The 11,248-nt window shown below is 54.7% G+C and overlaps 2 protein-coding genes and 5 non-coding genes across 9 annotated transcripts in view; all 7 read right to left on the minus strand.

Moving 5' to 3' along the window:
* Positions 1–10: 10 nt before the first annotated feature.
* On the minus strand, positions 11–10,367 carry DKC1 (dyskerin pseudouridine synthase 1). 2 transcript variants are annotated; one of them, XM_035324777.1, is made up of 15 exons: positions 10,271–10,367; positions 10,040–10,101; positions 9,750–9,836; positions 9,096–9,187; positions 8,380–8,564; positions 7,820–7,884; positions 7,112–7,238; positions 6,618–6,748; positions 5,505–5,648; positions 4,932–5,052; positions 3,472–3,590; positions 2,931–3,034; positions 2,429–2,495; positions 1,878–2,036; positions 11–1,392 (listed from the first exon to the last, which is right to left on the minus strand). In XM_035324777.1, exons 1-15 carry the CDS (start codon positions 10,284–10,286, stop codon positions 1,324–1,326), a joined length of 1,548 nt encoding a protein of 515 aa, XP_035180668.1. In that variant the 5' UTR covers positions 10,287–10,367; the 3' UTR covers positions 11–1,323. The 2 variants fall into 2 exon arrangements, with proteins under 2 accessions (XP_035180668.1, XP_035180666.1); XM_035324775.1 differs by lacking the exon at positions 11–1,392 and having other exon boundaries at positions 1,785–2,036.
* LOC118167278 lies at positions 3,303–3,378 on the minus strand. Its single transcript, XR_004751076.1, has one exon. It is a non-coding gene; the product is annotated as a small nucleolar RNA SNORD83 (small nucleolar RNA).
* LOC118167287 lies at positions 4,319–4,565 on the minus strand. Its single transcript, XR_004751083.1, has one exon. It is a non-coding gene; the product is annotated as a small nucleolar RNA SNORD17 (small nucleolar RNA).
* On the minus strand, positions 6,313–6,445 carry LOC118167281. The gene has a single exon (XR_004751079.1). It is a non-coding gene; the product is annotated as a small nucleolar RNA SNORA36 family (small nucleolar RNA).
* On the minus strand, positions 6,835–6,910 carry LOC118167277. The gene has a single exon (XR_004751075.1). It is a non-coding gene; the product is annotated as a small nucleolar RNA SNORD83 (small nucleolar RNA).
* Positions 7,471–7,717, minus strand: LOC118167286. The gene has a single exon (XR_004751082.1). It is a non-coding gene; the product is annotated as a small nucleolar RNA SNORD17 (small nucleolar RNA).
* Positions 10,368–10,609: 242 nt separating the features above from the next.
* Positions 10,610–11,248, minus strand: part of LOC118166136 (40-kDa huntingtin-associated protein-like) — a 1,564-nt gene continuing 925 nt past the window's right edge. Inside the window, exon 2 of one of the 2 annotated variants that reach the window (XM_035324780.1) lies at positions 10,610–11,242. In XM_035324780.1, coding sequence (XP_035180671.1) covers positions 10,658–11,242 — 585 coding nt within the window. In that variant the 3' untranslated portion in view covers positions 10,610–10,657. The remainder of the gene's footprint in view (positions 11,243–11,248) is intronic. The other variant, XM_035324779.1, reaches the window with a different exon arrangement.

Here is an 11,248-nt window from a genome sequence, read left to right on the forward strand (position 1 = left end):
AGCAAGAAAGTCACCCGTTTAAAAATAGGGCTTTTATTTTTTTATGTAAAAAAAAAAAAGAATAAAAATGTGACATTTCATCTGCTCAGGTTCTGACAGTCACCAGCTGCTGGCACCATTGCCTGCGCCTCTAGCATTAGAGGGGAGAAAAGTATCAGACAATTAAGAGAAAAGCAATGCATGAGGCTAAGACAAATGTTACAGGATCTCTGCAGGGACGGAAGCTCAGAACAAAGCAGCCTGGATCCTTCCCCATTAAAAGAGGCTAAAATCCTGGCTCAGCACTATCCCTGTGATAGAAGAGACCTCCTGCTGCCAGTGAGCCACCCCAGACAAGGATATTAGGACAATTCATTATGAAACCATTCAAGCTCCACACCCAGTGCCCCCTGCAGAGCTGCCTTGGCCAAGCCTTGCTCCCAAGCTCTCCAGTCCTGACAGCCCTTTAGAAATCCTGGGCAGCCACTTTCTTGTTAGGGCAGCCACTTTCTTGTTACTGTTTTTGCCCCACAGCAGCATCCCCACCGGAAGCTTCCAGAGCATATTAGGTACCAAAACAAGGGAAGGCAGCTGCGAGTGCTGCAGTCCCATTCCAACCACCAAGCTGGAGCCAGCAGGAGGCAGACACTGGCAACAATCCTGGGACACTGGGGCTGGGATCAGCAGACAACTAACAGGCAGGTTCCCCGCGCTAAGAAGCATAAAGCAGGAAATCCACGTTCTAATCCTTTTATGATGTTTTAAAAAGGTTACTGAATACCTTTGGAACATTTGTTCTCAATTATCTGAGGGCCAAGCCAAACATGTGGCCAGGTTAAAAAGAAACCAGAGCCCTTCAAATAACCGATTCAATTGTCCCCGTGCCAAACCCTTTAGCTAGGCCAGTCCTCCAGCCACCAATACATTCTGCGACTGTCAGGTAACAGCTCCAGCCTTGGAAGAAAAGGAAGGAAGAGGCAGGACGAGAGGGGGAAAGTATCATTCCTCCCTCTCATGGTGAAAACAAATACACCTAAGAGCAAGGAGCTGCACTTTCCCTGAAGATGCCACTTCTGTTGGCATCAAGGCGTCCAGATTCACAAAGCAATCCCGTGCAGGGGCAGTCAGGTACCCCCTCCTCTGGCTACCCTTAAAACAGGATGAGGAGGGGTACATGAGCAGGGCACATCCTGGGCAAACACACCTCCTCACTCGTATACACAGCAGAAAAGGAGCTTGGAACTTGCTGGCTCCTCTGCCATGCAGCCAGTCCTGTTTTTCTCAAGGCCTCAGACTCCTCCCTCTCTAATGATGAGGTCGCCTGCTTTGGATAGATGCAGTCGCTTACTCTGAGCTCTCTTCTACCTCCTTCTGTTTCTTCTTTTTCTTCTTCTTGGTGCTGGTTTCACTGGTCTGTGAAGAGGTCAGAGAGGTCAGGAAGGAATCAGAGGCATCACCTGCTGCTCACTTCAGAAGGAACACCTAGCACTGCGTGAAAGCTAACGAGCCACGTACAGAAACATCCTCGCCTCCCCTTACCACACACAGCCCCAGGCATCCAAACACTCCGTCCCAGCTGCAGGCACAGCGCGGGCTCCCTCACCACCACGCAAACACAGGAGCACTCTTACTGAACGCCACCCTCCACCCTCCCACAGGGCAGTTACAGACCCCACAGGACCGAGGAAGGAGCGTGCAGCCACCAGCTGCCCTGGGCACAGATGTCTGCTCATCCCCTGCTCTGCTCCATCCATTCCCACTGCAGATCCATCCCCACCTCCTGGTACTCTGAGGACAGGCACAGCAGGATGCTGCCACGTTTATCCTGGAGGTACTGGGGACAGACAGCAGCCCTTCCCAACGCCTGGAGCGTACCCTGGCAGTACCCACTTACGTACCACTTCTACTTGTTCTCCCCCGCTTTCAGCTGCTTCTTTGGCTTTCTTTTCTTTCTTCTTCTTCTTCTTTTCCTTTTTGCTCAGCTCCTCTGGTGGTGGAGTGGCTGGGGATGGTGGGGTCATGGCCTCCTCACTTTCACTCTCTGACTCCCGCTTCCTCTGTTAGGAGAGCACACTGTCAGACGGGCCATCTCCCCAGAGGGCTCAAGTGATGGAAAAGCTGTTTGCAAGCCCATCACGACTGTTTTCCCTGATTCAAATTTCTCGGTTAGCAGTGCTTTGAAAAGCAGGGTGAGCTACAGACTGCCAGAGATAAACATAAACGGGCTGAGGCCATAAGCAGGTCGCTCTACTGCTAATCCACAGACCACAAAGCCACAATAAAGCGGGCACTAAGCTCCCAGAATACAAAACACTTGTCCTTGTATTACAACCAAACAAAGCAGCACACAATTCAGCACTCGATACCAACTGCCTGAAGGAACAGGCACACATCACAAGTCTTCAGAGCCCAACCAACCTTACAACCAGGCAGTACCAGCGATACTCACTTTTGGAGCCCTCTCCACCTCTGATACAGCCTGGGGAACTGCAGCTGCCTCTTTCTTGGACGCCTCCCTGAAAGAGAAGAGACACCAGGCTGAGGACAGTCACTGGCGGGCGCTGCTCTGCACAACTGCAAAGCCCCTTCCCCCTCGCAAGGCATCAGGTGGAGGAGTTCCGTGTGGGGAAGACCTGCAGCCTGCACCAGTGCCAGCTGGACAGGACAACGGCAAAGCCTCCCCTCTTTCCTTTAGCAGACTGACTCCCTCTAAAGCCACAGGCACAGGCTACAGAGGGATAACCGTCTGCTCAGGGCCTTCCACTCCAGCCCTGCCCAGCACACACTCCCTGGAACTCTGAGGAACACTGCTGCACACCAAGGGCCCAGACAGCAAATACGCCTTGGCCAGGTCTGACACACCTGACAGCACAAACAGCACGCAGACCAGAGCTCGCCGCACACAGCCTGGTCTCTGTGCCACCCCATTCTGAAATTGAAATCGTACCCACCTGTAATCCACATACTCCTTCTTCCAGGAATCTGGTGTGCTCTCATTGGGCTTTCCGTGCTTGTCCAGCAGACCCTTTTGGATCATCATCTTCTTTTGACTGGCCTGAGAGCAAAGCGCAAAAAGTCAGACTGCAGCTCCACAGGGGAGAAACCTTCCCTTGGGCTGCAGCCACCCAGCCTCAGAGGAGATCATCAGAAGCCATTTCATCAGGAATTAAGGGCTAATTTGTGGAGAAACTAACAGCAAAAGCAGACAACTGCATGTAATTGGGTTTATATCCTTGACATGCTTTTTCCCCCCACAGCTTAATGACCTGCCACATTTCAGGTGACCCATTCCAACTGCAGAGCTCCTTGCCCAGCCCCTCCAGAGCCATCAGCATGGGGTGATAGATGAAGGTCATCTTTGCACAGAGTGCTAATGCCATCCACTTCACATCACGTGGCTCTCTAACACAGGAGGGTTCAAGCATAGACCCAAGGAGCCTGCAACCCCACAGCCCAGCAGCTGGGCTCCTCCAAAAACCCCCTGCTGCTCACCTTGGGACCAAGGCCCCACTTGCGGGGGTACGTGTCTCTCTCCATGATCACTCTCTTGATCTTTGCCACCACGCCATGGTCGCAGGTAGAAATGACTGCAGTGGTCATCAAGGCAATAGCTGCAGAAGCAAGCAGGGAGTTCGTGAACACTTTAAAACAACAAAACCGTGACAGCACAAAAGAGGAGGCAAAGACCCCAACAACACCATATTACCCCAAAACCTTACTGGACACAAGTTCTGGACTGAAGCTTCAGAAAGCTGCCCTGCAAGATCATCTGTGTCACAGACTGACTATACCAGAAAGCACAAGCCCCTCCAGTTTACTCCAGAAGAGCAGTTTTGAATCAGTGAACACAGTAAGGCAACCATTTCCTGCAGCACCAGCTCCACCACTGCATGGTGAAGAACTCTCCATAAGCAGCTGCTTGGGCACTTCCACTCAACTCAGGGATCCGTGGGGTGTTTAAGATGCGACTGAACTGCACCACTAGGGGAAGGAGCACTGCTGTGCCTTACTCGGTTCTCAAAATCTTGCAGAGAGGCACTAGAGGAGACTAATCCGATCAAAAAATGTTTTCTGTAGCCAGCCCACTGAAATAACCGTGGTGCAGACAGTACAAACGAGGTGGAACGGCTTGGCTGTGTCACACCTCCAAAGTCCCTCAGTCCCATGGGACGGGACAGAGCGCAAGGCCACGCAGCACCGTCAGACAGACCATCCTACAGCTTTGATAAAGACGCCAGTTAGAACAAAGCACTGCTTCAAGCCACGTCACAGAAGCTGACAGTTGCTCAAGACCTTCCATACTGATCCTCAGTACGTGTGGTGTGCCAGGTGGCAGTGTGCAATCAGACGTCATCCCTCGTCTTAGTGGGGACAGAGCCCCCCAGAGAGGGGCTCTGCCCCTGCCAGCACTGCTCCCCTCCTGCAGGCAGCCAGCCACACACCGCAGCAGCCCCCAGTAGGACACGGGGAGGCTGGAGGGTCTCTGGAGGCTGCACAGCACCCAAACCCTAGAACAGGAGTCGGGGTGTTGCAGGAGGGCAGCGCCACTGCACTCAGAGAATGGATAAACTTCATCATCACCTCACACACAGCACGCCTGAGCACCACACAGCTGAAACGTGGCCAGCTGAGGAAATCTTGACACCTCACCAAGGACTGGCTCTGAAGAAGGTATGCATCTCGTATCCGAGGCAGCAAGAGGTAACGAATAACAGAAGACTTCTGATAGCAACACAAGCAACAGACTACCCCGCATACAACTTGGCTCTGATGCAGCTGGTGCTTCCTAACACCCTGCTCAATGCCAACCACCTTGCAGCCTGGCTCACTGGGCTGTATTAACCCACAATTTCCATCAGGAAGTGTTTATTTAAACCTTCTGTGCTTGGGGGGTTCATCTGTTACATGTTCACTGGAATAGATGGGCACAAGAAGAATGAGGAGCTTCATACCTAAGCAGATAGCTTCTCCTTTTGTGGTGATGACAACAATCTCCTGATTAAGCTCAATACCATCTTCATACCTCAGGACGCCAGGCAGCATGATCTTGGCTCCATAGCAAATAGCGTTAACCTGAGAAGGTGGGGAACGAGAGGGCTTATAAGCTACCAGAGAATAACAACAATGCAAGAAGTGCCTCTTATGTTTTGGCCTCCTGTTGCCATTACTGTTAACAATAACATCCCCACATAGCTGTTTCTCATCGTCTACTATACAAAACCTGGGTGCTTTGGAAAAAGCAATCAAAAGAAAGCACCCATCACAGCCAACAACACGAGGCAGATCTCTTAAAACCATCAGCATCCTCCTAAAGCGAGGAGTGCAGCACGTCTGACACTCGGTTCTGGGCTCTTGAATCTTACTGCTGTGACCTTGCAGCAGCCCATACAAGGTCCCACACAGCTCTCAAGCAGGACCCTGCTGTACACCATGAGGATCCTGCTCCCCATCTATTGTATTAGCTGTACAAGATGGGACGACACTTCACAGTCACTATGTCAACTGGCTGTAACTCAGGAACTCACCGCGCTGTCTTTCATGACCAGCCGCTTGTGGGAAGTCAGCAGTTTCTCCAGGGGCAGGATCACCCTGCGCAGGTAGCTGTCATCCTTGTTGTTGTCGTACTGCCACTGCGCGTCCAGGACATCATGCATCGTCACCATGTTGTCCTGAAAAGACACAGCCCCCCTCCGAAGTCACAAACCAGCCACCAACACAAAAACAGTAAAAATAAGTCTAATAGCAAACAGTGTGCTGAAAGGGAGCAAAACCAGATCCCGATTCACAATCATCAACAAACACTACCTGGAAGAGGCAAGAACAAATACTTCCCATTGACAGCTCAAGATCAGCCCGTTCTCTGCGACTGCAGGCTGCAACCTTCCTGATGTCATGCTGCACTTGGACCTAACGGATGCACTCTGCCTACCTGGCCGCACTTCAGAAGCGCTTCAAACTTAAATACCTCAAACTTCGAGACAAAGAACATCAGCGAGTAGAAGCCTAAAGCAAGCAGCTCACCAATCTGTGACATGCAGTAAGTTATCGAAGCACCTGTAAGCATCCGTCACCTGGAATTCAGAAATGAACGCTAGGGATCACTCCAAAATCCTGCTTTGCAAGGACAGAAGTTAGTCCTGGAGTATGAACCGGCAACGGGATCCAGCAGTGACCAGACAGGAAACACTGGGGAATTGTTCAAGACCATACAAGTCTGCATCTCCCAAGCTCCCTTCCACCAGGCACGCTCCCTGCGTGCTGCCCTGACACCCAGCGGCGGTAGGCTGCTAAGCAGATAGCTCGGCTGGTGCCTGAGCTCCTGGCACGTGCGTGCTTTGTAGGCCGAGAAACACAGGTGGCATAAAACAAACGTTCGGTCACCGTGGTGCATTTCCCAGTCGCTCACTGTTCCAAAGTTTAATTACCAGAACGGGGACAAGGCCCTGAACTGAACTCAACACTTTGGTTACAGACTGCCTACAGCCAAGAGCTCCTGTGTTTTCAGGGCTATTCACCAAACTTCTCCCAGTCAGCACACATCTGCGCCTTCCTCCAGTACTATAGAAGTGAAACCGTTCCACAGAACTCTTGCCATTCTGACGATTTCTACCTTGCTGGTTATGATTAGTCACCCCTACCTTCTCTCCCATGATCCCAGATCGCACTCTCCGGAGCTCCTGCATCTGGCCCCCAACACCGAGCAGCAAACCGAGGTGGACGCAAAGCGTTCGGATATACGTGCCCGCTTCACAGCTCACCCAGAAGATACCTAAACACGAGCCAGGACAGAATGTTATTTAAATAGGCATCTAGAAACGAGTCCCACCTGAAAGCTCTGCGTTCAACCCCTCACAGAGCCATCAGCATGGGGTGATAGATGAAGGTCATCTTCGCACCAAGTGCTAATGCCATCTAGTTGACATCATTTGGCTCGCCAGTGAAGGATGCGAAACTACAACAGGTGGGATTTGCTCCTCTGCGCACACAAGCAATGTGGGAAGCAGTTACTGCTTGATGGTGGGAAGGATTTGTGTCTTAAGTTCATCTAAAACAAGCAGGAAGCAGCCCACTCCAACGGAAATTTTATCAGCTGTGAGTTGAATCGAAAGAAGGCAGAAAACCCCTATTTTACCTAATCTTCTCTCAGGATCGTACTCCACCAGCTTGCTCTCATAGATGGTTCTGACTCTCAGTTGTCGCTTGACAGCAGCGATGAGGGGAGGCCGCTGGAACAGCGCGCCCGTCAGAGTTTCTATCGCCTGGAAGCAGAAGCAGGGGTAACAGCTTAGCCTGGGCCACGAGCAGAGCTAACGTATGAGCACCGCAGGGTCTCCATCAACCAGGGCCACTTCCATGAGCAAGAATGCAGAAGATTCATCACCATTTGGTTATGTTGTATTTAAGAAAGCTGTTACGAACCACTGATGTGGTCAAAATGCTACCCCAACTGCCAGTGAGGCACAGTTGGCTTTTCCCATCAGGTGGCAGTGTGCAATCAGACGTCATCCCTCGTCTTAGTGGGGACAGAGCCCCCCAGAGAGGGGCTCTGCCCCTGCCAGCACTGCTCCCCTCCTGCAGGCAGCCAGCCACACACCACAGCAGCCCCCAGTAGGACACGGGGAGGCTGGAGGGTCTCTGGAGGCTGCACAGCACCCAAACCCTAGAACAGGAGTCGGGGTGTTGCAGGAGGGCAGCGCCACTGCACTCAGAGAATGGATAAACTTCATCATCACCTCACACACAGCACGCCTGAAGTCCACTCCTACCCTCTCATCTCCCACAGAAGCTGAACCCTTTGAATGTCAAGCGCCAGCATGGCTAACAGTGTGCTGAGACTTACCCTGGCAAGCTGAGCCTCACTTTCAATTGCATTGTGCAGCCGAACAATTCCCACATACTCTTTGCCTGAAAGAACGACAAGAGCAGTCAGGAGCGGCCACTTGCATTTAATGTTGATCTCAAGGCGCACGCTGCTACACAGCCACACATCTAGAGAGTCCAGGTATTTTCACAAACATCTAAAAAGTGCACGCAACCCATTATGCAGCTGGTTGTCCTTCCAGTGAAAATAATCTGAGCTCCGTGTTTGTTTTTTCACCAAGCATTATTTCACTGGAGTTGTAGGTTTGTGCCTTAAATTCAGTTAATACACAAAACCGGACTTTCAGACGGGTTTTCATTGACAGCACAAGTCTCAGACAGAGAAACAAACAAAAAAAACACCTGAGACAGCACGGGTGCACCCTCACTGGCTTGGAGCAAGATGGATAAGCAATCCTTGAGTTCAAGGCACTGAAAGCCTAGGGCAGCCCGGTCAAAGGCAGGGCTGGAAGTCTCCAAAAGAGCTCTGCACCTTCCAAGTCACTTCAAGTGAAAATGGTCCCGTGTCAATAAACATACCTGCACTCTGCTGGGATTTGACCAGCCGCGTTGCCCTCTCAATGCACACAATCAGGCACCCAGTCACCTTAGGGTCCAGTGTGCCGCTGTGCCCGGTCTTCTCTACTCGAAGGATGCGCCGGATCCACGCAACCACCTCGTGCGAAGATGGGTTGGAAGGCTTGTCAAGGTTAATAAAGCCTGACCTACAGCACAAGTTGACAGATTAAGAGTTAAGCGTTGGGACAAATGTAGCAGTAGTGTGAAAACCTTGATGAGACTTGCCGTTGTAGGCAAAAAGAAAAGCATTTCTAAATAAACAGCCAAGAGCTGAGCTCGCAGCTGCTCCCACTGAGCACGCATCAAGCTGCTCTGCACACTGGTCCTCTGAAAGGCAGGTCGTACTCTGCACAAGTAATTCTGTTCTTTTCATAACGTTATCAGTACTCTGTAATTAAAGACAAACCAAACACTGCAAACAAGCTCCAAGCAGTCTCAAAGCCTGGCAGGCTGAAGAGTTTTCCATAGGACCACTCAGAACTCAGGTGTTTGCACATCCCCCTGCAGACCTGCCACAACCCCAGAACAAAGAAAACTTCGCAGAAGATGGCCAGCAGGCCCTAGTTAGATATTCATTGGTTAGTAGCAAGATAGCATTGAGCAGGAAGGTAAGAGACAAACATAGAACAGAACACGCTTTCAAGATGTTAACCATGAAAGAAAATTAAATCACTCACCTTACATACTCAGAGATCTCCCTCTTCAGGGGGTTAGCACCAGAAGGAAGGGGTGTGTAGTGTGCTGTCATCACATTTAACTTGTCGAAGTTCTACAGAGCCAAATGAGAATTTATTGTAAGTAAAACAAAATTCAAGCGAACCTGAGAAGAGTATTTGTTTGCTCTAATGCATCTCCCCAGTTACTCCATATCCGATTCACATTTAAATTAAAAAACCTCCTCCAAACTGAAAACAACCTGCAGCTGAAACTGCAGGAATGCTTTCCTGAGAGAGAGCCTCTGAAGTTGTACGTGGAGGAGATGGGAAAGGAGCAGAACGCCAGCTTCTGTACTGCACAATAAACGCGGCGTGCCCCACGAGCTCTGTACACGTAGCTTGGGGGCGCACACGGAGCACAGGCCCATCCGACCGAAATACGGTTAATGAAGCTTTGCAAGTGCTTACAGGACGTGACCAACTGACAGAGCAGGCATGTGGATAATGCCACCAGCCAAACTCTGCAGCGTGATTCCTGCACGCACGTGGCTTTCTGCTGCTGTGAGCACCGCACGTGCTCCTTTACGGCACAGAAACCGTGCAGAGAGCCGTGCACACAGGGAGAACGGAGGGAACGAGCCCGGCCACGCCTCGGGCCCTTCCGTAAGCCCCTACCTTCAGCAGCAGCGGCCACTGCGACGTGTCCAGCTGGGCCACGCGGGACTCGGGCTTGATGAGGAACTCCTCGGTGTGCTGGATGTCCTGCGGGCACAGCGCGTCCCGCTCAGCGGCCGGCGGGGAGGCCCCGCGCACACGTGGTCGCCCCGGGAGGCTCCGGGGGCGCCCGCGGACCCGTCCCCGAACCCGGCCGGTGCCGGGGGGGGTCCGGGGTGGGGGATCCGAGCCGCTCAGGGTGCCGCCGCCCCCAGCCCAGCCCCATCCCCCCGGAGCGGCCCCGTACTCACCGCCACATCCTCGTCGAGCAGCGCCCGCTTCTCCTTCTTGCGCCGCTTCTTCGCGCTGCCACCTGCGGGACGGACGCGCTCAGGCGCCGCCAGCAGGCCCCGGAGGGCGCCGCGCGGCCCGGTCCCGACCCCGACCCCTCCCCGCGGCCCCGCAGCCTCACCCCGAGCCCCGCTAACCCTGCGCGGACCCCCCCGCGGCCCCCTCCCGGCCCCGCACCCCCCGGCCCGCACCGTCCCCGTCCGCCATGGCCGCGCCGCGTGCTGCCGCCGCCGCGCGGGGAGCCGAAAGGCCGCCCCTGCCCGACAGCCCCCGCGGCCGTGGCCACGCCCCTCCTCTAGCTCCGCCCGCTTCCTTTAGCCCCGCCCCTCCATAAGCCACGCCCCCATAACCTCGCCTTCTCCATAAACCACGCCCCTTCCCCGTAGCTCCGCCCCTCCTATAACCATGCCCATCCCTTAACCACGCCCCCCCCCCCCCGCCCCCCCCCCCTCCCGTTCCCCCAAGAACCGGGCACCGCACAGGCGGGTGGTGCAGCCAGCGCCAGCTTTAATACAGCCCCGCGCAGAGTCCCGAGGCGGCAGGAGGCGCAGCGGCAGGATTCAGCGTCCCGGCGGTGCTCAGAGCCCCTGCCCCGCGGGGCTGAGCATGTCGTGCAGCACCAGGTGCAGCAGGTGGTTCTGCTCGGCGCTCAGCAGCGGCCACAGCTCGGCCTGCAGCGCCTGCAGCGCCGCCGCGTCCTTCTCCTGGCAGGCCAGCACGGCGGACTGCAGCAGCAGGAACAGCTCCGCCGGCAGGTAGCTCGCCGCCGCCGGCAGTCCGCCGCCCGCCGAGCCGCCCTCCGGCGCCTCCCAGCAGTACTGCTCCAGCGTGCGGGCGTGCTCGGGCGGCAGCTTGCCGGGCGGCGGCTGCAGGAGCAGCAGCAGCAGCACCCGCGACACCTCGCAGCGCACCAGCGCGTCCAGGAAAGCGCCGCCGGGCGCTGTCCCCCCGGGCCCGACCCCGGCCCCGGCGAGCGCCTGCGCCCGCGTCAGCGCCGCCAGGGCCCCGGCGTAGTCACGGCCCAGCAGCAGGCAGGAGGCGCGCTCGGCCAGGCAGTGCAGCGCCTCGAGCGGCAGCCGCGCCGCCGCCAGCAGCTCGGCGGCCCGCTGGAAGTGCGCGGCGGCGCGGGCGGGCCGGCCGGTGTCTCGCAGCGCCGCCGCCAACTCCAG

Source organism: Oxyura jamaicensis, chromosome 4 (assembly GCF_011077185.1).
Source record: "Oxyura jamaicensis isolate SHBP4307 breed ruddy duck chromosome 4, BPBGC_Ojam_1.0, whole genome shotgun sequence".
Classification (NCBI taxonomy): domain Eukaryota; kingdom Metazoa; phylum Chordata; class Aves; order Anseriformes; family Anatidae; genus Oxyura; species Oxyura jamaicensis.

Coding starts and splice junctions, on each gene's coding strand:
- DKC1 (XM_035324775.1), bottom strand. Junction 3,035..3,471: donor AGTGGGGCCTTGGTCCCAAG/GTGAGCAGCAGG, acceptor CTTTGCTCTCAG/GCCAGTCAAAAGAAGATGAT. Junction 2,037..2,428: donor AGGTGGAGAGGGCTCCAAAA/GTGAGTATCGCT, acceptor CTCTCCTAACAG/AGGAAGCGGGAGTCAGAGAG.